At 35.9% G+C, this 27,074-nt stretch overlaps 1 protein-coding gene and 1 non-coding gene across 4 annotated transcripts in view; both read left to right on the top strand.

Annotated features, from left to right (window-relative positions):
• WDR35 (WD repeat domain 35) overlaps positions 1–27,074 on the top strand; it is a 51,857-nt gene that overhangs the window by 14,836 nt on the left and 9,947 nt on the right. For 2 of the 3 annotated variants that reach the window (XM_043917212.1, XM_043917211.1), the window contains 10 exons: positions 2,915–3,040; positions 4,032–4,217; positions 7,378–7,438; positions 13,266–13,410; positions 16,383–16,452; positions 17,497–17,550; positions 19,451–19,560; positions 20,064–20,274; positions 23,303–23,383; positions 26,809–26,945. In XM_043917212.1, the coding sequence (XP_043773147.1) occupies positions 2,915–3,040; positions 4,032–4,217; positions 7,378–7,438; positions 13,266–13,410; positions 16,383–16,452; positions 17,497–17,550; positions 19,451–19,560; positions 20,064–20,274; positions 23,303–23,383; positions 26,809–26,945 (1,181 nt within the window). Of the gene's footprint in view, positions 1–2,914; positions 3,041–4,031; positions 4,218–6,984; positions 7,018–7,377; positions 7,439–13,265; positions 13,411–16,382; positions 16,453–17,496; positions 17,551–19,450; positions 19,561–20,063; positions 20,275–23,302; positions 23,384–26,808; positions 26,946–27,074 lie in introns of all 3 variants that reach the window. The other variant, XM_043917213.1, reaches the window with a different exon arrangement.
• On the top strand, positions 4,660–4,792 carry LOC122704174. The gene has a single exon (XR_006343788.1). It is a non-coding gene; the product is annotated as a U11 spliceosomal RNA (small nuclear RNA).

The raw sequence follows: 27,074 nt of genomic DNA, 5'->3' as shown, positions 1-27,074 counted from the left end.
TCTCTGTAATATGCATATGCATCTTTTTCACAGGTGGTTTTTGAGTTGTTTTTAGTGTAATTTAGTAGTTTCAGATTAATTTTAGGGGGTTTTAATATGATATATTAAATGTGAATAGGTATTAAATATACATATCAGTCTGTCCTTCTTCCAAACTTCTGTTTCAATTTGTTGTGAAATAATTGCTTATTTTAAGAAAATCTATCTTAAGAATGAATCTTAGGTGTTACTACATTAAAAATAAATATATTTTAAAAAATAAATACTATCCTTCTCAGTATTATTATTAATTTAATTTTCAAAGAGAGGTTTCTTAAAGCAGTAGTAAATATCAAATAGGAGAATTAATTTGTTATACACTTTAAATAATTTAGAAAGTGAGAACTTAGTAACTAATATTAATAAGTTTTTACGTATTTTATTTTCTAAACTTAGACTATATTCAGTTTCTTTTGGATATCCTGTTGGTTTTTATAAATTCACCACAAACTTCAATAATTTCTATTTTTGGCTATACCAAAGTCTGTACCAGTTGTTTTTACTATGTTAGTTTTTTTTTTTTTTTCCTGTATTTTAATAACTTCTGTCGGGGTAAACAGTGGTGTCAGATGATGCTGAAAGTTACCTAGTAGAATGTTCTCTGGAGAGTAGGTCTCTGTTCATTATCAGCTAATAATATTTCTGGTAGATGCTAAAAGCTAAGGAAAAACAGAAGCACAATTCTCAAGGTTCCTAAATAATTAAAAATCTGAATTCTAGTTATCTCAGTGTTTATAGCTTTCTTTTAAATTCACGTTCTTTGTTGGTTATTTCTATCTGTCGCCATTGGCTTATTTATCACTGTATTTTATCAGCTTATTTTTGTTAGTTCAGTCTTCTCTAGGTATGATAACATGCATTCAAAGGCTCATATGCTTTATCTTGCAAATCACCATGTTATGTGTTAAACTGAAAACTGTAAGTGGCTTTTGGTATAGTTGTAACTAAAAATATCTAGCCTAGTCCTCGGGGTATTTGGTCACTTAATATTTTTTGAATAAGTGAATATATGAGGTATTTATTTTTGGATCTATGTTATTAGGAAGAACTTGGAAGGAACTTAACTAGAGATGTCAACTTAAGGAAAACCTCAGGGAAGAATTCACTTTTGATTCTGAGGGCTAGGCTCTTCTGGTCTTTTCAGTGTGGTCTTACTTAGCCATGGGAGGGGCTAACAGAGCGTGGGGTTTTTAGTCTGGCCTGGCTTTGGCTTTGAACTCTGTTTCTACAGAGCTGTTCCCCTCAGAGAAGTCAGTTAACCTCTAAGACTCAGCTTTCTTATTCCTCAAGACTGCTGTAAACACTAAAGGAGGTAGCGGTGGGAAAACGCCTACCGCAGGGCTCAGTGAGTGCTCCCTAAAAGCCAGCTGTCCTTGCTGCTGCCACCGCCTGCCATGTTGGCAGAATGAGATGGCAGCCTTCTTCTCATAGCGTGGGTGTCAGGGCCAGGAGTCCTGTTGTGAGAGCCTGTTTGTTTCCTCTGGCTTCATACAGGCAGCAGGACAGATGGAGTGCACCCTCCTAGGTTAAAACTCCCCCCCTGCCCCCCATTGCATGCCATGGCAAAATGGAGTTTAATATATTAAATTTGATTTTAGAGCATATCTGCATAAGAATAAGGGATACCAGTATAATTTATTAAACTTCTGGGGAGTATACTGTTTTGTGAAATACACATAGATTAAAAATGTTTTCTTTCTATGGCCACATTAAAAAGATCTTTGTATTGACCTATTCCATTTTTTAATTTAACCTTTAAATATACTGTCAGTATACAAAGAAATTCATTTGATTACATTATACATTTATTTACTTGATAGATTTTTTTTTTTTTTACTTGTTTACCAAAGAATCTATTAAGGGATAGGGAAATAAAAGTGAATATGAGCAAGTTAGTGTTGTCAAGTAGCTCACTGTCTAAATTCTCTGGAACCACAGAGGGCGGCAAGAAGGCAGGAAGTAATATTTAAGATGTATCTTAAAGGGTGAATAGGAGCACTCCAGGAGGACAAGGAATAGTTGGATGGGGGAGACTTGGGGGAAAGGATTTCGGGCAGAAGAGAGATTATATGGGCCAAAGGAATGGAGGCAGAGTAGTTCCCTCGTGAGGAGAACACGGTAACGATGGTTAACTTGTAGGGTATTGAGCCACAGAGTTTTGGGCAAATGGGGGGAAGGCATTGTATACGATTCCAGACAATATGATGGTGGGTAGCTACTGATTTTGAAAAAGTATTAAACATTTTTAAAAGTAGACTAGGATATAATTGGATTGGTGTTCCAGAATGATAGTCATGGTAGCAGGGATTGAATTGGAAGGGTGGGAAAGAAATAAAAGGTAAAACTTGTAGTTAGGAGGCTACTAGCTAGTTCAGTCAAGAAAGAAGGCAGTTATGATGAAGGAAAGGAGCGAAAGCAAAAGGCTGGGCATCTGGTTGGCTGTTGAGGGTGGGTGGGGGCTGAATAAGAGGCAGGACCTAAGGACCGAGTTTACTACTCCAGTATTTCATTGAATCTAAGATGCACAATTCTTTCCAACCCTAAATTGGAATGCATGTTAAAATCAAAGTTGTCCTATTTTAACTTGCAGCAATGTGTTTTTCTTTCCTAAGTTGGACATAAAAATAAAGATGCATATTTAAATCTCTGGCATCTTAGATTTGATGAAATTTGATACTGAATTCTTTGGCTATAGTTTGTTAATTTCTCCTATCATACATTTGTTTTTCATTATAAAAATGGAAGGAAAATGATTTGAAGTATGTAACAACCTTTCATAAAATAATTTTTGTACTGCTTTTGATCTCTGTGAAGTGATAGGTGGTATTTTATTTAATTGTGATACTTTAGGTTAAATATAATTTTTTTTTTTCAGCATCTGGGTACTTTGAAGGTTCCTGGAAAGCACATGTCTGCACTATCTTGGGAAGGAGGTGGACTGAAAATTGCACTGACTGTTGATTCTTTTATATATTTTGCAAATATTCGACCTGATTATAAGGTGAGTATTAAGAGCAGTTGTAAAGAAAAAAAGATGTTTTTATTATATATTTTATTATAGTTGAAAGTATAGTCTCTGTATTTTGTATATATTCATAGCCACTTTGTTTTAGAAAGCAGCTGAAAGGAGGCTTTTCAGTGTGAACGCCGTAGAATTAGTAAACTAGTAAACTTTTCTGGAATACTACATATAAAGAGTACCAAGTGTGGTAAGTGTGCCGTGTGCTCCCCGAAACAATAGTAAAGACAATGTTAATAATGTTGACACTGAATATCAGTTTATCCAAAATTATGTATAAATTTGTTGGGAGAGGGAAAGCTCTAAGTTCTGTAATCAATACACATAAATGATATGGAAAGCAAAACCAAGACAGTTTACAGCTAAAAGAGTTGTAAATGGCTACCCCGAGGAGGAAATTAGGCAGAGGGGGTCCTGCATTTTGTTTTTGTGTTAAATAAACCATGTAGAATTATTTGACTGTAAACTATGTGCATATGCTACTCTGATAAAAAACAAATATAAAAAGTGTGGATGAGAGAAAAAAGGCAAAGCAACTGTCTTTGAATTTTGGCTTCAGGATTTGGAATTGAACTTCAGAAGGGATCACTCTTGCTGTTGTCCCCCACACGGCTATTATTGACTATTGAAAAATCTGAAATTTTCACCACTGAAGCTTAAATCTTACAAATTAAAATGAGGAAAGTTAAGCCCAATTTGTTTTTGCAGTGCTTTTTTTTTTTTTTTTTATTACTTTTAGACTTGTTATTTTATTGAGAAGAGATATGAAGCTGAATATTCAGTCCCTCTCTTTTCTATTTCTAAAGGATTACTTTTGTCAGCACTGATAAACCACATACCTGCAATATTTCTAGAGGAAAAAAATATAATGATGTGACTTTCCCAATGTTAATTGCTATTTCTCTCATCCTTTCCCTTCCCTCCCAACTTCCCTCCTTCTGTTTCCTCCCTTTCTTCCTTCCTTTCTTCCTAGTGGGGTTATTGCTCAAACACCGTAGTTTATGCTTATACCAGACCTGATCGTCCAGAGTACTGTGTTACCTTTTGGGATACAAAAAACAATGACAAGTATGTTAAGTATGTGAAGAGTCTCATTTCTATTACTACCTGTGGCGACTTCTGCATTTTGGCAACAAAAGCTGATGAAAATCACCCTCAGGTAGGTGTTCCTTGATATCTTAAAACTTAGATGGGTTTAACTACTTGGCTGAATTGGGCTCTAGTTATCTATCTTCTCAAGCATAGCCTTTCTACTGGCAGGTACAGAAAGTATTGGGTCTATTGTCCAGGTCTGTCTAGGCCTCTGTTTGGAGAGTTCTATGACTCCATCGGTTCTCTGTCCCCTGATTTTTTTCTCTAATCAGTTAATCCATTGGCAGTTTATACTGACTGGTACTGAAGCTTTTTGTCTCTGAAATATATTTAAAATACCACAGTCCTTTTCCAATTTAAAATTCCATAAGTAAAAATGAAAAACCAGATGTCTAGTACAAAGGCTCAAGAAATTATGTAACAATGGCCATTTATAACAATTTGAGTAGTTTCAACATTTAGAAATGTACTTTTATGTGGAGTTATATTGCTTTAAAAGTTAATGTCTCAAAAAGGGCTTCTGTCGTGAGTGGCACACGTAGGGCAGCTCGTTTGCTCTACGTGCGGAATCGACATCAAGAGATTTCGGAAGCATAATTTTTGCTAATGGGGCAGCTGGTGATCGTTGGTCCTGGCGCCCCCAAAAAAAAAAAAAAAAAAAAAAAAAAAAAGTTAATGTCTCATAACAAAAAATTAATAATATAAATAATGCCCTTAAAAAAAGTCTGCTAGTCGTTTAAATATTTGCAGAAGTATGTAAATTTTTCAAAAAAGGGCTACCAGTGTCTTTGATAAATTATTGTATCCCACTAAAAAGCATAGAATTTTTAGTTGAAGGCAGCCATTTGAACAGTCACACTTGGCTCTGTCCTCTCCTGAAACTCACTGAAACAAAGGGAAAGGTATTTTTTAAAAAGCCACAAGCCTATAGGGTCCAGAAAGGGTGAGGAAACAGCAACATAATTTTGGAGTTTAGAGAGTAGGGGGATTAGTGGTAATTACCTTAGCAGACCCAGGAAAGTGGAATTCTGTCTTCATCAGTGGAGAAAGGAAAAAAGCAACCAGTTTGTATCACAGAATCCCAGAGACATGGGACTTGATGGTGGTACCTGGTAGGAGAAAGAGAGTATGCAGGAGAGTACTTTGGGGGAAAATAAAAAGGGTGTATAAAGAAGCAGATTTCTAGATTCCCTCCCTCTCTGAGCCCCTGAACAGCTGCGCTTCTCACTCCCAGGGAGACTAGTTTGCCCTCCAGCGAGGATACAAAGAGTCTCTGCATTGAGGGGCGCTAAGCATAGGGAAGGGTAGAGGGACTCTTGCTGAAAACAGGGCAGTTAAATGAATGCTACCCCGATCTTCTGTTCCCACTTGGTTCCAGAACAGATTTCATGGGATCAGGAATCATACTAGCATTTTACTTGTCAGCTTAAAATACTTTGGAGAATTGCTTTCAAAATTCTGAAGGAAAATGTTTTCCCACCTTGAATTCTATACCTTAGGTAAACAATTCATTAAATATGAGGGTGGAATAAAGACATTTTTAGATGTATGAGATCACCAAAAATTTACCTTCTGAGCTTCCTTAACTTTGGAAGGGACTTCAGGATACGGTTCCCCAAAATGAAAAACCAGGAAAGAGGAAGAAACAAGATCACCTGACGACCATGGGGAGGAGTGGTTCCAGGTGACAGTTCTGCATGTGCTGAGAGAGTGGATCACCAAAGGAGAGCAGGCCACGTGGCTCCAGAAGAAACTCAAAATGAAATTAATACAATATTTAATGTGGTTGAGCTCCTGAGGGGAGACATATGTAACTGGGAGATAATGGGGGACTTGGGTTAGTATTAAATACAGAGAAAACTAAGTAAAGAGAAAAAAGATAAAGGCAATTATCCACAACAGGAAAAGCAAAATATGCTTGAGAGGAAAATAAATCATGTTGTACCTGACTCAGCTGTGAACAGCATTTATGGAGTCAAAATAATGTAGTCACTGAATTTTTTAAAAATTAAAGTTATTTAAAAATTGAACTGTAATACCAGTGTAAGCCTTAAGTTCTGATATAACAAAATTATAGTGGAAAAATGGAGGGGTGAGAATGTGAGATGGAGGCTGGGCAAGAAGGGTGAAAGAGGGTCGCGTGCTTGGCTTTCCCAGTGGGTAGTGGTGCATGATGTCACAAGTTGAAACAAAATGAAGCAAGAAGCAGCACTGTAAACAAGTCACTTACACTTGTGGAGGTAAATATCGAAAGAGTGAATTACAGGAGCTGAAAGTAATTACTCTTGGGAGCAAGAAATGGGAAGTTGGGGGGATTTTGTAAGAAGTCTTATTTGGTTATTTAAACTATGAGCTGAGCATGTGAATGATAAGCTTGTAAAACACTTGTATTTTGTGGCAGTAAATAAGTTTAAGCAGCGGAAGAGTAAATCATAATATTTTAGTATAATTTTTACCATTTAGTTTATGTTTATGAAATTAAACAAGTTTTGAGACACTGAGAAAAGAAAACATCTGTGCATAAATAGAACATTGAGAATGGGCTTGTTTGAAAATATTATTCTAATCTGAAAAACATCTGTATAAAATAGTATTCTTAGTACTAGATATGGAGAAGATGACTAACAGCAAAAAATGAAATTATCATTAGAATTATCTTATATAAATTATACATTATGCTTGATTATTTCTCCTAATAGGAATCATTGATAATTATTTGTGTATATGTTAATCATTAGCATTTTAGTTATTTTCAGTGGGTTGGATTATGTTTTTTTTCCTGAATTAACTGAATTTTTCTGAATTTCTCATGTCATTTACATATTGCTTCAAAGGAGGAGAACGAGATGGAAACATTTGGTGCAATGGTAACAAATTAAGTTAGCCTTTATATAGCTGGTTATAGGATAAAAATGAGTTTTGAATATAGCTAATCAGCAATTTAGAAACACAAATAATGATATGTAGTCAGTGTACTTGTGTTTCTTAAATGGTCTCTTAAAAATCAGTGTTCCACTATATGTAGAAATCAGCCTTTGTTTAATTTTAGTTTATATTTCTTTACTTTTGTGCTATAGTTTATCTTTGCTATTCTTTGTATTTAATTTTTATCAATTCTTTCTATGTTAGTGATACTTGAAAAAGAGATCAACATGGTTTGTTAAGCATTATTTCTTTTATTGTGTATAAGCAGGGGTTTTGATACTTTCTATTTTATTTGTTCACAGTTTGTGCTAGTTCTGTGTAATTCTATTGGCACACCTATGGATCCCAAATACATTGATCTTGGTAAGGAAATGTTAATATTTACTCCATCTTTATTCAAGTCTTATTTGTAAACGAATTTTAAAATGTAACAGTGGTATTATTAACTAGGATGTTATTCTCTAAAACAAGGATGAGCATACTTCCTGGCGTGCTCGGTTCAGGTTCAGGTTGGGTACCAGTCTCTGCCTGTTGTAGTAAAATCATTAGTAATGTCCAGTTTCACTCTCAGAAGGATCCTGCTTAGTCAAATAATTATAAGTTTACTCTAGAATTCACAATAATCTCATGACTGCTATACTGCCATTATTTGCTTTTAATGGGAAATATAATTGTATGAGGATTGGTATCCAATATGATGATTAGTATGTAATAAGCTGAGGATTATAGAAAGAATTTTGCCCATGAAACCACTTTTATTACCAATAAACTGCTTGTAAATACCTGTCTTCCATAAAGAACACTTTAGCTGCTTGTGGAAGAGAGTTTTCCCTGTCCAGATTTTTCTGATGAAATCAGTATATTAATAGGAACAACATAAAAAATATTCCTGACTTTTTGTTTTCAGAAGACATGTGTTGCTTTAGATCTATCATTCCCTCTAATAGCTCTGAAAGTAACCATAAAAGTTTCCAAATCTTAGTATTTTGTCAAAAGTTGTTAACAAATATTTTGTTGCCGTTTCACTATAACTTCCAAAAAGATGTTTTTTAAAAGTATGCTAGTTTATTGGATGTGGTGTTAGAAAAAATAGTAGGTTTCAAAAATTGAAAACTCATTGAATTATTGAATTATTTTCTCAATCTGAGAACTAGTCTTTTTTTTTTTTAGATTTCACATTGAGCCTTAACAATCAATGTTAAACTCTGCCTTCTAAGTATTTTGCTAAGGACTTTGAGTGATACAAGCAAATGTAAAAAATAGTTGGTGGTTTTGTTGCTAAGTCATGTCCAACTCTTGTGACCCCATGGACTGTAGCCCACCGGCTTCTCTGTCCATGGAATTTTCCAGGCAAGAATACTGGAGTGGGTTGTCATTTCCTTCTCCAGAAGACCTTCCTGATCCAGGGATTGAACTGGGGTCTCCTGCATTGCAAGCGGATTCTTTACTTACTGAGCCACCAGTGAAAAATACTTAGCTGGTCTCAAAGATTTTATACTCTATGTTTAGGGTCTTGGTAGCTCATTTTTAAGCATTGAAACCTTTCAACTTCTTACGTTCACTGTTAGGTTTGTTTGTATGTTTCTCTATATTTATATATGTACATTAATGGTAATATTCTTTGTAAATATTAGTATTCTTTAGCTTAAAATTGTTGCAGACTCCTACCACATGAATATCTTCTATTTATTAAAAATATGAGTCTTAAATGTAAAAGATGAATTATGTCAATCTTCAGATTATATGTTTTTTTCTTTTTAATATTAAAAGTTTTAATATAGAATCATAAGGATGATAGGGTTAGCTTCAAAGTAATTTTAATCACAGGCAGTCTGTGTTTTAATAAAGCCAGATGTAAATCCTTTACCTTCAAAAAATGGCAAATGCTTGAGGGCATGATTATTCGTATTTTTGAGTCTTGACACTTTTTTATCTTGTGGTCTTGCTGGCTGAAATTTTAACAAGCAGTTCTTTCACTGGTCTGCAGTAAACCCAGCCAAAGACTCAACATTTTTGTTTCATACATATCCTGTAAAATTCCTTTTTAAAGTTTTTATGCCAAATTTTCCTGAGGACTGGAGGCTGAAGCAAAAAAAAGTATTTAACTGATATTGTCCTAGGAAGTATAATTTTTGTCATCTATTCTTCCTGAAAGCCTCTGTAGAAACTTTGAAGAAGAACGTTGTATATTATTATATATTATATAAAGTTTAGTTCTGTTGTACTGTACATATAAGAGCCAGATACCATTTGGGGGACCTCTTCTTTTGAGCCCTCAATTCCTTCTGTGTGCTTCTGTCTAAAGTACTTACTCTGCACTGTGATTATTGATTTTCTTGTCTCTTTTCCCTACAAGATTTTGAGCTTCCTAAAGATCTGTCTACATTGTTTCATTTCTGTATCCTGCCTACCAACTGTGCTTGCCCAGTAACAAATGTTTATTGAATGTATAAAAGTATTTAAAAGAGAATCTATTTATTTAGCAAACGGCCAATGAGCATATACTGTCTCAGGTACTGTACTGGGTACGAGGAGTGATGAGAAGTTAATTCTCACATTTCCTGTGGGATGTCTAAACAGAGAGTTAAAATATAGTTCATCTATTGAGCAGTGACTCTTTCTCCCCTGCTGCGTCCTTGATACTGTGCAAGGTGCTGGCTGAGTGGATATCTGTGCATAAGGACATTAGGGACACCTTCTCTACTGAGAGAAGCTTTCATTTGAGCTGAGTTCTGAAGGATGGATATTTCTTCGAGTGACATGTAAAGAAGAAGAAACAGCATTTTCAGAGGAATGAAGGCATGAAAAGTGCCTGAAAAGTACCAGTTGCCTGTGCTGCAGCCGTAGTGGGGAGAGCACATAAGAGCTTTCTAATCTTGGCCTGCAGCTCATGCACTAGTCTCCTGTATGTGCCAGCGAGAGGTAACGATGAGTCGTTCAGTGCAGGTTCACTTTGCCAGCTCTTTAAAAGGCTGAGCAATGAATAGGTAGGAAAGTGGGGGAACATTACGATGCAGACATTTATTTCAGGTCTCGGCATTAAAATATAATGTTACAAGCAGGTTTTACTTATATGTGAATTCCTAGATTGTTTTATTTTACATCGTTGCTTGGCTAGTAACTACTACCTATTAGGGTTACAAATTTCAATTAATGGAAGCGGAATTACTTTCTTTAACATTTTTTTCTAGTAATCTTTACAGAGATTTCAAATTTTTTTTTTCCAGATACTGAATAGTTGAGAAGGACATGGACTGCTTTTATCCTGGCTGTGTTTTTTTCCTAAAATATCCTATCTATGGTCTTCTAACTTTTTCCTAGAGGCTTAGTTGCAGGAAACTTAAGAACTAAACCACCTGGATGAGATAGATAATAAATAAAGATCTAGCATAATTTATGTAGATAGGATTATCTATGCATATGAATTTGCCAAAATTACTGCCATGATTCAAAAGAACACATTTCATATATATTTTTGTTTTTTGTTGTATTGACTAGTGAATTTATATAGTTTTATTATAAAAAGCAAAAATAATAGCAACAACATCGAACAGTTATTAACCCTTAAGGAGAAGCAGTCTGCTGCCATAGTGGTTAAGAACACAGACTCTGGAAGCAGATTGGCTGTGTTCGTGTCCTAGCTTCTACTGTTTTTCTAGTCGTGTGACTTCAGCGAGTTATTTAACCATTCCATCCTTCAGTTTCTTCATCTGCTAAGTGGGGATAATGATAGTGCCCACCTTACAGGGTAAGTATGAATTATATATGTGATACATTAATTATATACTAATGTAATTACATAACATACCTGACATAATTTTTAAAAATTCAGTAAATACTGGCATTTAAAATTACTATTATTAATTATGTATTCTATGCCAGACACTATACTATGCTTATATTTATCTCTTAATCCTTCAAGTAGCTCTATAAGGTTGGTAATATTCTTACCTTCAATTTACAGTAAACAGACTGAGGTTCAGCTGGAATAAGTAATTTATCTAAGGCCTCCATGGGGCCGCAGAGTCAGACATGACTGAGCGACTGACCATGTACACAAACTTATAGCAAGTGCCTGTGATTTGAATCCAAATTTTGACTTGTGTGAACCACTAACATTTAAATTTTGAATTCAGCTAATAATAAACTTGCGATTATTTAGGCTGTATCAAAAAAAGGAAACATGACTATAGTTTTTAATTGTAGCTAAGCACTGGTTAAAAATGCTTTTATATGCTTAGGAAACACTGTATTTTATTAGAAAGCAGTTAAGGTTTGTGAACTTCATATCACACTAAAGACATAATAGTTATTTGTGTCAGAGTATCCATGGTAGAATTTACTGAATATTTAGCAGATATCTTATGATTTAGTGCAGACGGGATCAGCGAAAGCTGAGCAAAACCTGGGCCTGGTCTGCTCCTTCGTCTCACTCAGGGCTCCCCCTGAATTGGGGCTCTGCCACCATCCTCAGGACCGCCTTCCAACCAGCTGTTCTTTATAGGAAGGCTTCTTGCTCCCTCTAGAGTTTGGTAGCAGTTGGTACACATTTTGAATAGAGAAATGACAATTGTAATGAAAAAAAATTTTTTTTAATATAATTCAACTTACTGAGGTATTTAGCATATAAAAATTATTGCATTTGAATCTCAACTTGTTTATTCAATTAACACCATACCATCAGTCTAGTTTCTAATTTTTTGTTCAGTTCCTATTCTCTTACTGCCTTAAATGTCCTTTATTTGGACTGTGGCAAGAACTCCCTGGTGGCGCAGACAGTGAAGAATCTGCCTGCAATGTGGGAGACATGGGTTTGATCCCTTAGAGAAGGGCATGGAAACTCTCTCCAGTATTCTTGCCTGGAGAATCCCTGATGTACAGAGGAGCCTGGCGGGCTGCAGTCCATGGGGTCACAAAGAGTTGGACACAACTGAGTGACCAAACATAATACACAGCATAAGAACTCCATAAATGGTAGCTGTTATTAACACTTTCCCATTATCCTGACTTTATTAATGATTACTTTGTACAGCGTTTGTGAATTGAAAAATGTATTTTGTACCATTTTAACTGTGAATTTAGAAATTAGGTACTAAAATGATCTTTTATGAGTTTTTTGTTTTTCTGTGTTTTGTGTGAATGTATGTATTTAGTTTTATATTGTTTATTTTTGCCTGAATAACCTTGGGCAAGTTATTTTATATCTTTAATTCTCTGTTTCTGTATCTGTTTACGATGGATTTGATGACACTGTCTATTTCATCAAAGGGTACACAGTGGAAATTTAATTATTCACTAGGAAATGGAACAGATGAAAAGATTTTTAAGATAATATATTCTTAGTGAGAAGGAACTTTGAAGAATATCTTTTTCTAAATTAATGATGGGTATATACCTAGGAGTGGAATTGCTAGGGCATATGATAATTCTATATTTACCATTCTGAAGAACTACCGAGCAGTTTCTCAAAGTGGATGCACCATTTTACATTCCTACCTTTTCTTCACATTTTTGCAAATACTCATTATTGTCTGACATCTTGATTCTAGCCATGCTAGTAGATGTGAAGTATTATTGTGATTTTGATTTGCATTTGCCTCATGGCTAATGATGTTGAGCCTCTTTTCATTTGCTCAGTGGCCATTTGTATATCTTCATTGGAGAAATGTCTATTCAGATGTTTTGCTCAATTTTTAATTGGATAATAATAAATTATCCAATTTATTGGGATATTATTATTGTTATAAGTGTTATTTGGACATTCTATCTAATTCCCTATCATATATTTGATTTTCCAATATTTTCTTTTGTGGATTGTCTTTCACTTTTTAGATGGTGTCCTTTGGAGCACAAATGTTTTAATTTTGATGAACTCTGGTTTATCTCCTTTTCTTCTTTTATTGCTTGCATTTTTGGTATCATATTTAAGAAATCATTGCCTAATCCAATGTCACAAAAATGTACACATAAGTTTTCTTCTAAGAGTTTTGTAGTTAGGTCTTTGATCCCTTTTGAGTTGATGTTTTTGTATGGTCCTACAGGCTTTTGATTCTTCTGATTTCTTAGACTGTGTTTGGAATATTCCATCTGTAAAATAAGGGGTTAGACTCATGATCACTGAAGTCTTTTGTGGCACAAACCTTTTGTGATTCTAATTGTGACCAAATTGTCTTTCTGTTCTTTTTAATAGTGCCATTATTTGTTACAATGACCAAAACCCATGTGATAGCAGCTTCGAAAGAAGCATTTTATATCTGGCAATATCGTGTGGCAAAGAAGCTTACAGCATTGGAAATTAATCAGATCACCCGGCCTCGAAAAGAAGGGAGAGAAAGGTATATCTTTTAATGCACATTTTTTAGTGGCTCAACCATATCACATTTAAATCAGACATAGCTATTTATAAATTGTCATGCTTGAGAACCGTAAATACTTTTGATTATTAGAAATAATATTTTTCCATTAATTTGAATATCTTTCGGATTTGTGTGTTTAAATTTTTAAAATTAGTTTTACATTTGGCTGTACTGGGTCTTTGTTGCTATACTTGGGCTTTCTCTATTTGCGGCAAACAGGGGCTACTCTCTAATTGCAGTGCGTGGGTTTCTCATTGCAGTGGCTTCTCTCGTTGTGGAGCACAGGCTCTAGGATGTGCGGACTCAGGAGTTGTGGCTCACGGGCTTAGTTGCCCCGTGGTATGTGGGATCTTTCTGGAACAGGGATCAAACCAGTGTCCCCTGCACTGGCAGGTGTATTCTTAACCACAGACCACCAGGGAAGCCCTGTGTGTTTAAAGAGAAGTAGCATGTGGTATAATAAAAAAAGCCTTTAGAGATAAAGACCGGAAGCCTCTGTTTTTATAAGGAATGGCCATTCTCACTCATCTGCTCTCACCATGTTACAGTTGTAATGCTACACTGAAATGTGATTATTCAATTGAAATCGAAATGTCTAACCAAAACTTCATTCCTGTGGGTTAGTGGTAGAGGTTTTTCTACGAAAGTGGGGTGATTCTGTTGTCATAATCATCACAGGAGAGGCAGGTCCTTAGACATAGATATGGAGAAAGTCTGTAGGTGGGCAGAACTGGTCCCTCACCTTCTTTCTCTTGCCTTGGATTCCAGGGGCTTGGGGGTTAGAACTATTTCTTATAAGTGGGGGTAAAGATGACTCTACTACATGGAGAAATTAGGAGCCCTGATGGAGGGATTCTTTGTAGTAAGTATTGCAGTGCACTTACTGTGTTTTGTAAGTTATGTTGTCTCTGTTAGTGATATTCCATGTTTCTTGCTCTTTTGTTGTTATCCTGAGCCTTTAAGCAAAGCATTTGGTTGAGTCATTTTAACCTGATTATTCTTAATGAGGGCACAGGCCTGTGTTGGTGGTTGTGGGCAGAAAGCAGGCTTTTCAGAAATCTCAGGTTGCCTTTTTCAAATCGTTTCCCTTCAAGCATATTTGAGGTCTTAATGCAGTCTTCCCTTCCTTTTATGCCTCACTTGTGTACTAAGGTAGGCGATATAACCCCAGTAAAAGTATTTTGGATATATGAATTCATGTGGAAGCAGAAAAAAAGAACAAAACAGTTAGAAGAGAGTCTATGTTGTCTTCTTGTTACTCCTGAAAGATTCAGTGCAAATAACTTCTGGCCTCTTTGAGGAGAGCATGTGGCAGTCATAGCAGTAATAACAAGAGACCTGGAATTTGTGGGGAGAAGGTAGATCTTAGGACAAGGTTGGGGAAGAAAAGTCTAGCCTCTCCACGGAGTGAGTGTCCCCTGTGAACGAGCTAAAGTGATTCCGGTTTTTGTTTAAATAAAGAAGGCATCATTTCCTTATATTTCTGTCTGGAATATAATTGCTGGTTTTAATGACTTTGGGCCAGTTGTCTCTGAACTTCAGTTTCGTCATCTGTAAAATACAGCCGGCGATGGTGATAAGAGCCAGCACTGACTGAGTACTTCTTGTTACTTCTTGCGTGCCAGATACTGGTGCATCTTGTCAGTGCTCACATTACTCCTGTTTCACAGGAAACAGACACAGAGGTGCCCAGCTGATAAGCAGAGGTGGGACATACTGCCAGCTTTATCTAGCTCTGAGCCCCTTGACTCAAGATTGGCCTTTCTCGTAGCACCCTACTTGTTTTAAAAAAGGGAGTTGGGTCAGGTGATCTCTTGAGAGACCTCCTATTCTAATATTTGACTTCTACTTTGTGAAAACTAAGTAGAATTATTAACTGTATGTACTTAATGGAAATGTATTAAGTAGAAATATGGTTATCTCTAAATTGGTATACCTTTCTATGTTTCATACAGTTCTGTCACCTGTATTTATTTAACATTCGATCTCCTTATATTGATGAAAATACAAATGTGACTTCAATTTAACAATGATAAAATTTAATGATATTTTAAAAGTAGAAAATGGCTTAATTTCCTATGATTATATTACAGCTACAATGTCTCAAAAGCTCTGTACATGTGTGCTTTACAAACATTATTTAATTTACGCTTCTCAAAAGTCCTGCAAAGGGCGAATTGTTAGCCTTCTTTTACAGATAAACAAATTGAGGCTCAGAAAAATAACTTGCACAGGGCCTCAGAGCTACTCAGTGATGAGTCTTCTCTGTTCCTCCATTCATTTTAATGTTTTTTTCAGCAGACATTATAGAGTGCCTGACAGTGTGTGGCAGGCACTAGAGATGTAGTCTTTGCCTCTAGGAAAATCACCGCCTAGTGGGAAAAGCAAGTCAACTCGCAGCGATATTGTGGTGTGAATAAGTGTTACAGTAAAGGTATCTGAGAGACAGTACACCTGAAGTAGTGCCTCTTTATATCACAGGAAGCTTAGCGGAAGGTTCTTTACTTCAGAACAAAAATCCCATTAACTAGAGCTTCCCAAATACACTTAAGTTTTACTTTTATTAAGCATATCAATAGAAAGGAAATTATGGAGAAACAACAGAGACACTTGGTGCTTTAGAAGTTGTTCCTCCCAATGTTCATTGGGAGAGTAAGGGGAAATATCTTTAGTGGCTTATTGAAATTCATTGGAAATCTGTGATTCAATGTCCAGATATAGTTTTGGCCCAGCTTTCAGGAACATGGCACTTGCATACCTAGTAAACATGTGGTAGGTAGTTTCTGCCTTTATAAGGCTGAGCTGTGTCAAGAACTCTTTAAAATAATCAGGACATTAATATTAAATAACAGTATTCATTGGTGTCATCCAGTCCTTTAATTGTTCTAGAGATCATGAAATAGTATAAACCTTACTTACACTGTCATTGAAATTTGAATTTTTTTTTCCAGAATTTATCATGTTGATGATACTCCTTCTGGATCATTGGATGGTGTGCTTGATTATAGTAAAGCCATTCAAGTAGGTGATTTTATTAGTGCCAGCATATGTTAATATCCATAGATTTGGAAATACTGTAATTTTATTTTGAGACATGAAAAAATTTGTTTCCAGTGAATAGCATATTATTCTAGTAATTCTTTTAAAAATTTCTATTCTGATTCAACTTGTTCTAGATCTGCTATGTTTTCTTCTTTTGATTTAAAATTTTTTTTTTATTTTGACACAATCTTAGGCTCATAGGAAGTTGCAAAAATAGCACGTAAAACCGCTTTACCCAGCCTCCCACATGGTGACATCTTATGTAATGGTAGTGTAATATCAAAATCAGGAAACTGACAATGATTCTGTGGTAATGATTCTGTGAACTAGACGACAACTCAATTCCTTATTCGGTTTTCACTAGTTTTTACATGTAGTTTTATGTAACTTTATCACCATAAAGGAACTTGCCTCATGCAACTTCTTCATTTTTATACTCACTCTCCACCCCTATCCCTGTCCCCTGGCAATCACTAATCTGTTTCCATCTCTATAATTTTGTCACTCTGAGAATGTCTTACGAAGAGAATCATATAGCATGTCCCCTTTTGAGAATGGCTTTTTCTTTTTTTTTCTTTTTAAAGATCCACCCAGGTTGTAACAGTGCCATACCATTTACCCCTTCTTTATTTTGGCATATCTGGCCCTCTTGCTAAATGTTCATCTTTTACAACCAAGCTCACGGGTTTGCCCCTCTTCCCATTTCGGTGTAAGTTCAGGCTCCTCCCTCTGCATTCTTGTAACTCTTGTGTTTACCTCTACTTTGATCACACTGTACTGTTGTGAGGCGCTGGGTCCACTGTCTTCCCCACTAGACTTTTGAGTAATCCCTGAGGGCAAAGATTATATCCGAGAATCCCCAGCACTTCAATGTCTGTCACATAGTAGGTGCTCAGTAAGTAAATAGTGGTTAAGTTAATAAATATATAGCTGAAGTATACTGCTTAGTGAATTGCATACCACCTTATACCAGATCAGTCATTCAATAAATGTTCGATAAAGAGTAACATTGATTTATTTTAGGGCACAAGGGATCCGATTTGTGCCATAACTGCATCTGATAAGACCTTGATTGTGGTAAGTGGTTAAAAAAAAAACTTATTCTGTGAACAGTAATCTTTTACATGGTGAAAATAGGGCAAAGGAATATGTTTTGGATTTGAATCTCATCTTATGGGCATCTCAAGTTTTACTAGGTCCAACAAAAGAAATAAAGTTTTAAAGGTTGCCTCATAAATTGTTAATCATTTGCAAAAAATAACTGTGAAAGTAGTAGACTCATGGCCAGGTGGGGAGAGTCTGTCACTGGGTTGAATGAGCCCTGTAAAGATTGGCCAGTGTGGAATAGATTGGACAGTGGCAGTAGGTCTTGGAAAGTTTCCTCTCTATGCAGCCTGCTTTGTTTTATACTGGAGAAAGTGCTTTGGCTCAGCTGTTTTCGTAAGACTTAGACTGAAGAGGTAGTGTGTTTGCTAGCCAAGAAAATAAAGAAGTCCGTGGCAAATTTTTGCTGAATTTTTCAAATAAAATCAGTGTATCAATGTTATAGTGTCTCTTCTTGAGCTCTGATATTTGAAAATAGTGATTTTAGAAATAAATGCTGAATATAGTAAAGCTGGTAGAGTCATTAAATTTGAATTATGTAAATAGATCCTTGAGTGTGTATATTTCCAGTTCTAGTTACATTCTTCAGACATTAGCTAAGTTTATGGGGGGAAAATCTTAAGAACATAGTATTCATTTTTCTCACCAAATGAATTTGGTGTATGTTTTAAGCAGTTTGTCTTACAGTCAGCTCTGTGGAGAGTCTTTTCTTTTTATATTCTTTGTTACACAGCACGTTTTTCGGTTGTATTAGTTGTGTTCTGACATTTGCAGGAAAAAATAAAAAGAAAATGCAAGTTAGATCAATCATAAAAATGGACTTAATTCCTAAATGAGAGAATCTCCCTATAAGAAGTACTCAGACAGTTTTAATACTAGCAAAAATTTTAGTGGTAAAGATGCCTTCTGCATTGAAAACTTTCCACTGTTGAAATAGAAACAGCTTTTAAAACCATGATGTTTTCAAACTCAAAGTCATAGGACCTACTTTTTCAAAAACAAAATCTGATTGCATACTTCAGTATATTAAATCTTTTAAAGCCTGTACCTGTCTTTTGTACATTAAAAAAATATCCGCCCTCGTTACCAGTCCCTTGTCCTCCCCAGTCTTCCTGACAGGCCCTCTGCAGAAGCATGCTTAGAGGAGAGAGCTGCCCCTGGTAGAATGGGAGAGGGAATGGTGGGCTGAGGGTAGCCTCCTGTTTTTTCCCATTGCCATGGCCCCAGGCACAGCAGGATTTCGCTGTCTGTTGCTCTGTTGATTTGTCAGCCTTAAGGCTTGCAAAGAGTTGCATGGAAACTTACCTTCTGTTCTGTGTTTAAACACATTGAAAAAGTACTCACTGTACCACTGCTTTCTGATCTTCGCCCTTTGCCACAAACTGGTATCATGTAGATGGCTGCAGGATGACAACATAGACTTTCAGTGACAACTGTATGCCTATGGTGGTCTTATATTTATTTTTCATGTATATGAAATTTACTTCAGTAGGTGCTATATATGTTAGCTTTCATTGTACCGTGAATATTAACCTAGACAATTGTAAATAACCCTAGATATGTCTTCCATGTGATATAAGACTTTGTGTATTAAAAAGAATTAGGTTTCTAGTTTTCTAGAAAGGTTTCTGACTTTTTTTCCTTGGATGTTGCATGAAAAAAATTAGATCATCTCCAGCCACTTAAAAAAGGTTTTAATTAAGTTAGGAGGCAAATATGTACTCAGAACATTATGAGTATCAGAATTGAGAATTCACTGTGACACTACCACTTTGGATTTGGAGCAAATGTATGAACATATAGAGAGACCTGTAGTTGTAATTTAATGTTATTATGGTAAATAGGCTTTAGTAATCAAAAATATTTTCTGTAGAGTCGTGAATCTGGCACCTTTCAGAGATACAGTCTTCCTAACGTTGGTTTGATTCAAAAATACTCCCTTAATTGTCAAGCCTACCAATTATCCTTGAATTGCAACTCTAGGTAAGTCTGAAAACTTTCCACAGGTAGACTGTTATCCACTGGGATTGTTGTATTTATGTAACAAATGCAAAGATGTGTGTTTGTTTTCAACTTGTATAGTTCAGTGTAGTTTTACTATACTATATTTGTATTTAAATATTATATTTATTAGGAATATACACACACACACACACACACATATATATAGATGTTTTTCTCTAATTGGGCCAAGATGTTTTTCTTTAATTGGGCAAAATATAGAAATTCTACTGTAATATTTTAGGTTATTTGCATACCAGTTGCTTTAGTCCCTTGGATACTTTTTTCTCTCAAGGAAGCAAAATGGAAAGCACCCCATGTCTTCTATCAAATTTATAAATGTTTGCTTAAAGTTAATTATTTAAAGCCATTTCTACCTTCTTCCTGGGTCCTGATGAACTTATTTTGAAGAATGGTGATAGGTAATTATATTCATGAATGCTAGAGTACTGTTTCTTCCCCTCCTCCAATTTCATTACTTGTAGCCGCCTCGCTGTCATCGACATCTTAGGAGTTCTAACCTTCTTTGACTTGGATGCTCGAGTGACAGACAGCACAGGACAGCAAGTCATTGGCGAGTTGTTAAAATTGGAGCGAAGAGATGTCTGGGATATGAAATGGGCCAAAGATAATCCTGATTTGTTTGCAGTCATGGAGAAGACAAGAATGTATGTTTTCAGAAACTTGGATCCTGAGGTAAAACCAAGAAATGAACATTAATGGTACATAAATAATGAGCCAAAAACCAAAACCTGGCCATTTCTCCTTTGTTTCTTTAAGAAATTTGTTGGTGTTGGCTGCATGAATTCTGAAAATAAATAGGAACATTTCTGTGGAACTCAAAAATATTTGGTCTTAAGTGGGGTTAATATTTATCTTTTAAATATTCTCTACTTTCACTGAAAGGTACTTTCTAAGCATTTATCTGTTCTGTTTAAAAGATGGAACCATGGTCACTAACTGTAGAGTCTTTATTTCTTCCCTTGTCAAAGTTTTAAAAAAAGAGAATCTGTAGTCTTATTTACCAAAGTTGCTTAAGGCAACCTAACCAAAAAGTGGTTTTGAAATTCCCTTGGCCTTTCATTTTATTTTGCCTGTCTGTGCTTACCTTTGTCTCATTTATATTTACATGAACTTTATCAGCCAGTAATCCATGTTCTTTCTCATCCTGATAATCTTGTGGACTATGACTAATAATCTACTCTCTCTGGTGTGTCAGAATGCTCCTTTCTCACTTGATTTTTAAAGTTATAATTTCTATTTTCTACTTGTGACTCACATCAACTGATTTTTAGATGTTGAACTTTCCTGTCAGTCTGCTCTGTAACTCTTAGCTATTGTGTTTGGGAATTCAAAATTTGAGTGGTAGCCTAATCAAAACATAATTAAGAAGATAAATCTTTTAAACAATTTTTGAATTACCTGTGGATTTTCAATTTGGAATTTTCAATACTCCTATTGTACTCCACTAGAGGAAATAATAAGAGGTGACTTGATAACGTGCTTTATGGCAGTAACTAATGTTTGTTTGGACCTGTAGTTTCCTTCTTGGGAAAAAATTACATGCTGGGGCCCCTGAGCTACTAAAGTTCTTCTGTAATAATTTATTTAGTGGTAAACTATTTGCCCTTTTAATATCTCAAACTATTTTCAGTTTTAATATCCTAAATTATATACTAAGGACCTTTGGGTTGGCCAGTGACCTGATGTAAATTGCTCTCAAAGGCTTTGTTAAAGCTTTTAGGTGTCTGATGAAGTCACTCGGTCATGACCGACTTTTTGCAACCCCATGGACTGTAGCCTACCAGCCTCCTTTGTCCATGGGATTTTCCAGGCAAGAGTACTGGAGTGGGTTGCCGTTTCCTTCTCCAGGGGATCTTCGCAACCCAGGGATCGAACCTGAGTCTTCCACATTGCAGGCAGATGCTTTACCGTCTGAGCCACCAGGGAAGCCAGGTGTCTTGTGGATCTTTGTATTTTTAGACCCTGAGTCATCGCTCAAAGGGCTTCCCTGGTGGCTCAGACGGTAAAGAATTGCCTGCAGTGCAGGAGACCCAGGTTCAGTCCCTGAGTGCAGAAGATCCCTGGAGAAGGGAATGGCAACCCACTCCAGTATTCTTGCCTGGAGAATTCCAAGGACAGAAGAGCCAGGCAGGCTCATGAAGACTCGGACACAGCTGAGTAGCTCCCACCACCAGTGGCTCAAAGGAAGGGCATTCAGGATGTTGCCTTTAACTGTATAAGCACAGCTTTCTTTCAAAGGTTTAAAGAAAACTTGACCTTTCCAAAGAACCAAGTGTGAAAATTTGGCAGGTAATCATGGGATAAACTTGAGGATGGAAGTGAAATACTTTTTGAATGTTAGGGTCCATTATCCGTTGTTGGCTCTACTCACACTGATTTTGAAATCAGGTGCCTGGAGAAGTGAGAGGATTGTGCCTGGCTGTTTGTAATGTGTGTGCAGCACACATGGGGAGTCCAGGACCAGGGCAAATCTTTGCTTGGTAGAGAGTGTTTCTTAAGTAATTTCAAAAGAACAACCTTTTGTTTATTTTTGGAGTTTGTTGTCTGGCTTGGCAAGTACTTCAGTTTTCTGTTAGATTTAGAGGTAGGTGAATTTCTTAAAAACTTAACCACTGACTGAATTTCTTTATAAACCATGCCAAGCTGTTGTTTTCATTCAGATGAGAACACTGTCTGGCTGTGGTCCCTGTTTGGTCAGTTACCCTGCTTGCCATGCCTCTAGCACATGAGGACATAACTTTTCAAAACTGGACTTACTTGAACTCCTTTAGGACATCGTATTCTGTCCTAAAGGGACAGAGGGTCTTCCTATGCCATCTTGATCCTGTCTGATCACTCACCTTACCTTTCTATTTCTCATTTCCTCTTTGTTTTTGGTATTATTTTTTATCCACAGGTCATCTTTTATGACTTTATCTTTTGTCTGTCTTGCTTTGTTGAATTATCTAGCTAGAAATAAAAAATTTTCTAGTGATGAATCTTTTTATACAGGTATAGTTGGTTTACATGCAGTACCAAAAGAAAGCCTCGAAGAGGCTCCTATAATTTATAGGAAATATTTTACCACGTGTACTTTTTTGTGAGTTAAATTTTGTTCTGATTCTTTCTGTTCATAAAAGCATACTATTTGCCTTTATGTAATATGATTTTTTGAGGTAGTGTAGGGATTTTATAAAGTTTTCTCATATAATTTTAATCAATACATATATACAACATACATATATATAAATATATATATATATATATATATACACACACACTTAGATACAGATTTCATTAAGAATTAAATCTACTGTTACATAGAATGAATGAGAATTATCAAACTGTATAAACCATCTTTGGATTAATTCAGAAGCTGATGCTGGATCCCATTAGGGAATTAATACTGATTATGTGAAGTGTGATCATCATCATGTGGCTATGTAAGAGAACATCCTTATGTTTTAGAGATACGTACTGAAATAGGAGTGAAATGTCATGATGTCTTTAGATTTACTTTACTTTAAAATGCTTTAGCCAAAAAATTGACTAAAGTGTATCTCCAAACTGTTAATATTTAGATGATAGGTATGTGAATGTTAATGACATTCTCTCTACTTTTTTTGTTTTGAGAATTTTGATAATAAAATTTAAAATTATGATAAGTCAAAGAAGGAAAATTTTGTACTTTTAAACATAACATTTGTTTTTGTCTTTAAAGGAACCCATTCAGACTTCTGGATATATATGTAACTTTGAGGATTTAGAAATTAAATCTGTTCTCTTGGATGAGATATTAAAGGTAATTCTTATTAAGAAACAATTACCTTTCTGTTGTTGGCTTGACTGGAATTTGTTTTTGTCCTGGGCAGTATGGGGTACTGGTTAGGAGTGTGGGTTACAGAGTTCCAGCTCTCCTCTGTCTGTCACACAACCTTTAGACAGCATCCTTCCTCTTTTAAAGTTTCATTTTCCTTTCCTGTTTATGAGCTTGTTTTTATCTCTATAAAATGTGGGTAGTAATAGTACCTTTCTTACAGGATTGTTACTTTGTAAGATAATGAGTAGAAAGCAAGTTAGTGGAGTGCTAGGACCAAGAGCTCAAAAAGGGTAGTTAGTTGTCATTATTTTATGTTAATAACAGAGAATGCTGAAGAAATATTTGATAATTTTCTTTAGTCTTTTTCTTGTTCTAGAATATTTGAGTAACTTTTTGTTTGGAGGTCCACCTTCCTTCCATTTTTATTTTCAGGTTTATAAAGTAATCTTGTTTCTAAATTCCAGATAATTTTTGAACTTCTACTTTGACCTTCATTGAACATTCTTTGAGAATTTTTTACTCTGAGAATATATTGCAAGTTTACTTTCATTTTCCCAAAGTGTTTATTTTCCTATGTATTATGTATGTTTTTTGGAATTGGGAGAGTAGATTTTAAATTTCCAGAAATGTTCCATTTTATAACATGTTTTCATATTAAAATAAATATCAAGCTAAAGTTTGATCATGTAAATTGCAATTCTTTTATTGTGATCCAGTCTTTTCTGTATTTGATGATCACACAAAAGCAGCAGAAATGGCCCCCACCCCAAATTTTGTGTGCATGTCAAGAGTATTAACACCACAGACATACCAAAAGGGTGTAAAAAGATCTTACCTACATAGTGAGGTTTTTTTGGGAGAAAGGACAGCTTTCCTAAGCTGGTTCAAAATTGATTTGAGAGCAAGGAAAGGAGACAGGCTAGGGTTTTTTGGGTAATTAGAGGGTGGGGCTAGAGTGAGGGTTCCCATAAGTAGGTAGAGTTATGTGTGGTTTGAAACTCCTGTGGCACCAAAGGATGGAACACTTAACGCTTTCTTAGCACCTTGTCCAGATGTGAGGCAGAAGGGGAAGGGGTGGGGGTGAGGCTTAAAAGCTCTCAGCAATCAAACATCAAAAAAGAAGGTCTGAAGTTCTGTTGCAATCTAGATATTTTAACGATTGCATGTTAAATTGCTTCAGCTGTGTCCGCCTCTTTGCGACCCTTTGGACTGTAACCTACCAGGCTCCTCTGTTCATGGGTTTCTCTAGGCAAGAATACTGGAGTGGGTTGCCATGCTCTCCTCCAGGGGATCTTCCTGATTCAGGGATTGAACCTGTTTCTCTTAGGTCTCCTGCACTGTCAAACTGTAACCAATATATGGAAAGATAGATTTGATATGATGGATTAGATAAACAGGAATAATTTTATAAAAGTGGCATCATTGTATAATCTACTTTTTTAGTGTTCAATTTAATTTTAACAATGCAGCAGTAAATCTGAAGGAATTGTAGAACTTCAGATAATTTTTTTTTCCCACCACAAATGTTGCTGTTTTTCTGGGTTAAGAAGGAAAACTATGAAAAACTAAAGAAACTAGTGAAATTAAAAAAACTACTGCTTTTAAACTACATCTTAAATGTTTGATATTATTGATTGTGCACTCTAAAAGATGATGTTCTTACATTTTCTCCCTCTTTCTCTCCTTTTTTCATTAAGTATATTGTTATTTTTACTTTGTCAAGATTTAGAATGTTTACATTTTGTTTTCTAACCCTATTTTTCCAGTTATTTAGTCTTATATTTATTTAAATGAAAGCTGCCATCAGCCTTTTTCTATATTTTCTCTGTGCATGAGTTCTTAATTTTGATTAATCTTGTAGTTGGCTGGATCTCATCATTACAGCTTTTTTCAAGACAGGCTCATAGTTGCTGATGGCCTTGAATTCTGGAATGCTTAAAATGATGATATTGACATGATTATATTGATACTTATGAAGAATTTTTAAAACATATTTAAACTGATTAGATGTACTGTAAAACTCTTGACACACTGGGCACAGTCTGTGTGTATCTGGTACTGGGCTAAAGAATCACTGCAGTACTATTGCCTGGTTTACTGGTAGGGGCTGTTAGACTGAGGGAAACCAGGTTCTCTGCCTGACTTACTACATGCAAAGCCATAAAGAAAAGAATATTGTCATATCTTAGTTCCCTCTGAGGCCTCGTTGACCCAGGAAATATTTATCTGAACTGTGGATTCCTTCAAGCATACAATTTTAAGGAATAACATGAGTGTTGTACACCTAAAAATAATAGAATGTTATAGGCCAATTGTATGTCAATAAGATAGGAAAAAGAAATAACATGAGAAATTTCTTGGAGGAAGGAGTGCAGAAGAAAAAGGTAAGGAATTAACATGCATTAACACCTTTGTTGGAGAAGGCAATGGCACCCCACTCCGGTACTCTTGCCTGGAAAATCCCATGGACAGAGGAGCCTGGTAGGCTGCAATCCATGGGGTTGCTAAGAGTCGGACACGACTGAGCGACTTCACTTTCACTTTTCACTTTCATGCATTGGAGAAGGAAATGGCAACCCACTCCAGTGTTCTTGCCTGGAGCATCCCAGGGACGGGGGAGCCTGGTGGGCTGCCATCTATGGGGTCGCACAGAGTCGGACACAACTGAAGTGACTTAGCAGCAGCAGCAACACCTTTGTATGAGGTGTTTATTTGTTGTTACAACCGTACTTGATAGATATTTAGATCAGGAAGGTTCTTGGTGGATAAAATTATTTACCTAAAGTTCATCTGTTCATGGATTCAGCAAATATTGTTTGGGAACAAGTAAAGACAGTTCCTGGCCTCCAGTAGAGAAGTTGGGCAAGTAGAATTTCTCCAGTAGAGAAATTCAGCAAGTAGAAGAGGGTTAAGGGTGCTGTGGTTCAGTCAACAGGTGTATTTCTTCAAAGGTCTGAAACAAGTGAGTGTCAGGTTGGTTCTGAGACTGAATAAGGTGAAGAACACAGCCGGGCATTGTGCTCAGTGTTCGATATGGTATTATCTCATTTAATCCTCACAGTGCTAGAAGGTAAATTTGATTACCATCCCATTTTTTTTAGATGAAGAATTTGAGGCCTGGAGAGATCAGCTGGCTTGCCAGTGATACCCAGTTAGCAGTAGGCACAAGCATGATTTGACTCCAGGCTCTCTAGCTTTAGAGTTGGTGTGTGTAACTGTAGTGCTGGATTATGGGTATTTTCCAGAAAATTCAAAAGACCCACACATGGGAATTTCTTTTCTTCCAAGTTTTGCTCATAATATGATGCAGTTGTTCGTTTGCTTTTTTTTTTTTTTAGACTGTAAGAAAGAAATACATACTCTAAAGGCAACTATTTGGATTTCTCTCTTTTCATCTTTACTTTTAGAATCCAGAATATCCAAACAAGGATTATATCATTAACTTTGAGATCAGGTCCCTGCGAGATAGTCGAGCAGTGATCGAGAAGGTTGGAATAGAGAATGCTTCTCAGTTCATCGAGGATAATCCACACCCCCGACTTTGGTATTTAAAAATAAATAAATGAAACCTCATGAAGTATCAAGGGTAAAATCTCAGCCATTGTCCACTACTCTGATACTAGACCTCTGGTGGGAATAACTTTCATTCTTGCTCTTCTTTTTAAAATACAGA

This window comes from Cervus elaphus, chromosome 11 (genome assembly GCF_910594005.1).
Source record: "Cervus elaphus chromosome 11, mCerEla1.1, whole genome shotgun sequence".
NCBI classification, from domain to species: Eukaryota; Metazoa; Chordata; class Mammalia; order Artiodactyla; family Cervidae; genus Cervus; species Cervus elaphus.
Note: the sequence above shows the minus strand (reverse complement) of the source record. Positions and strands in the feature narration are given on the sequence as shown.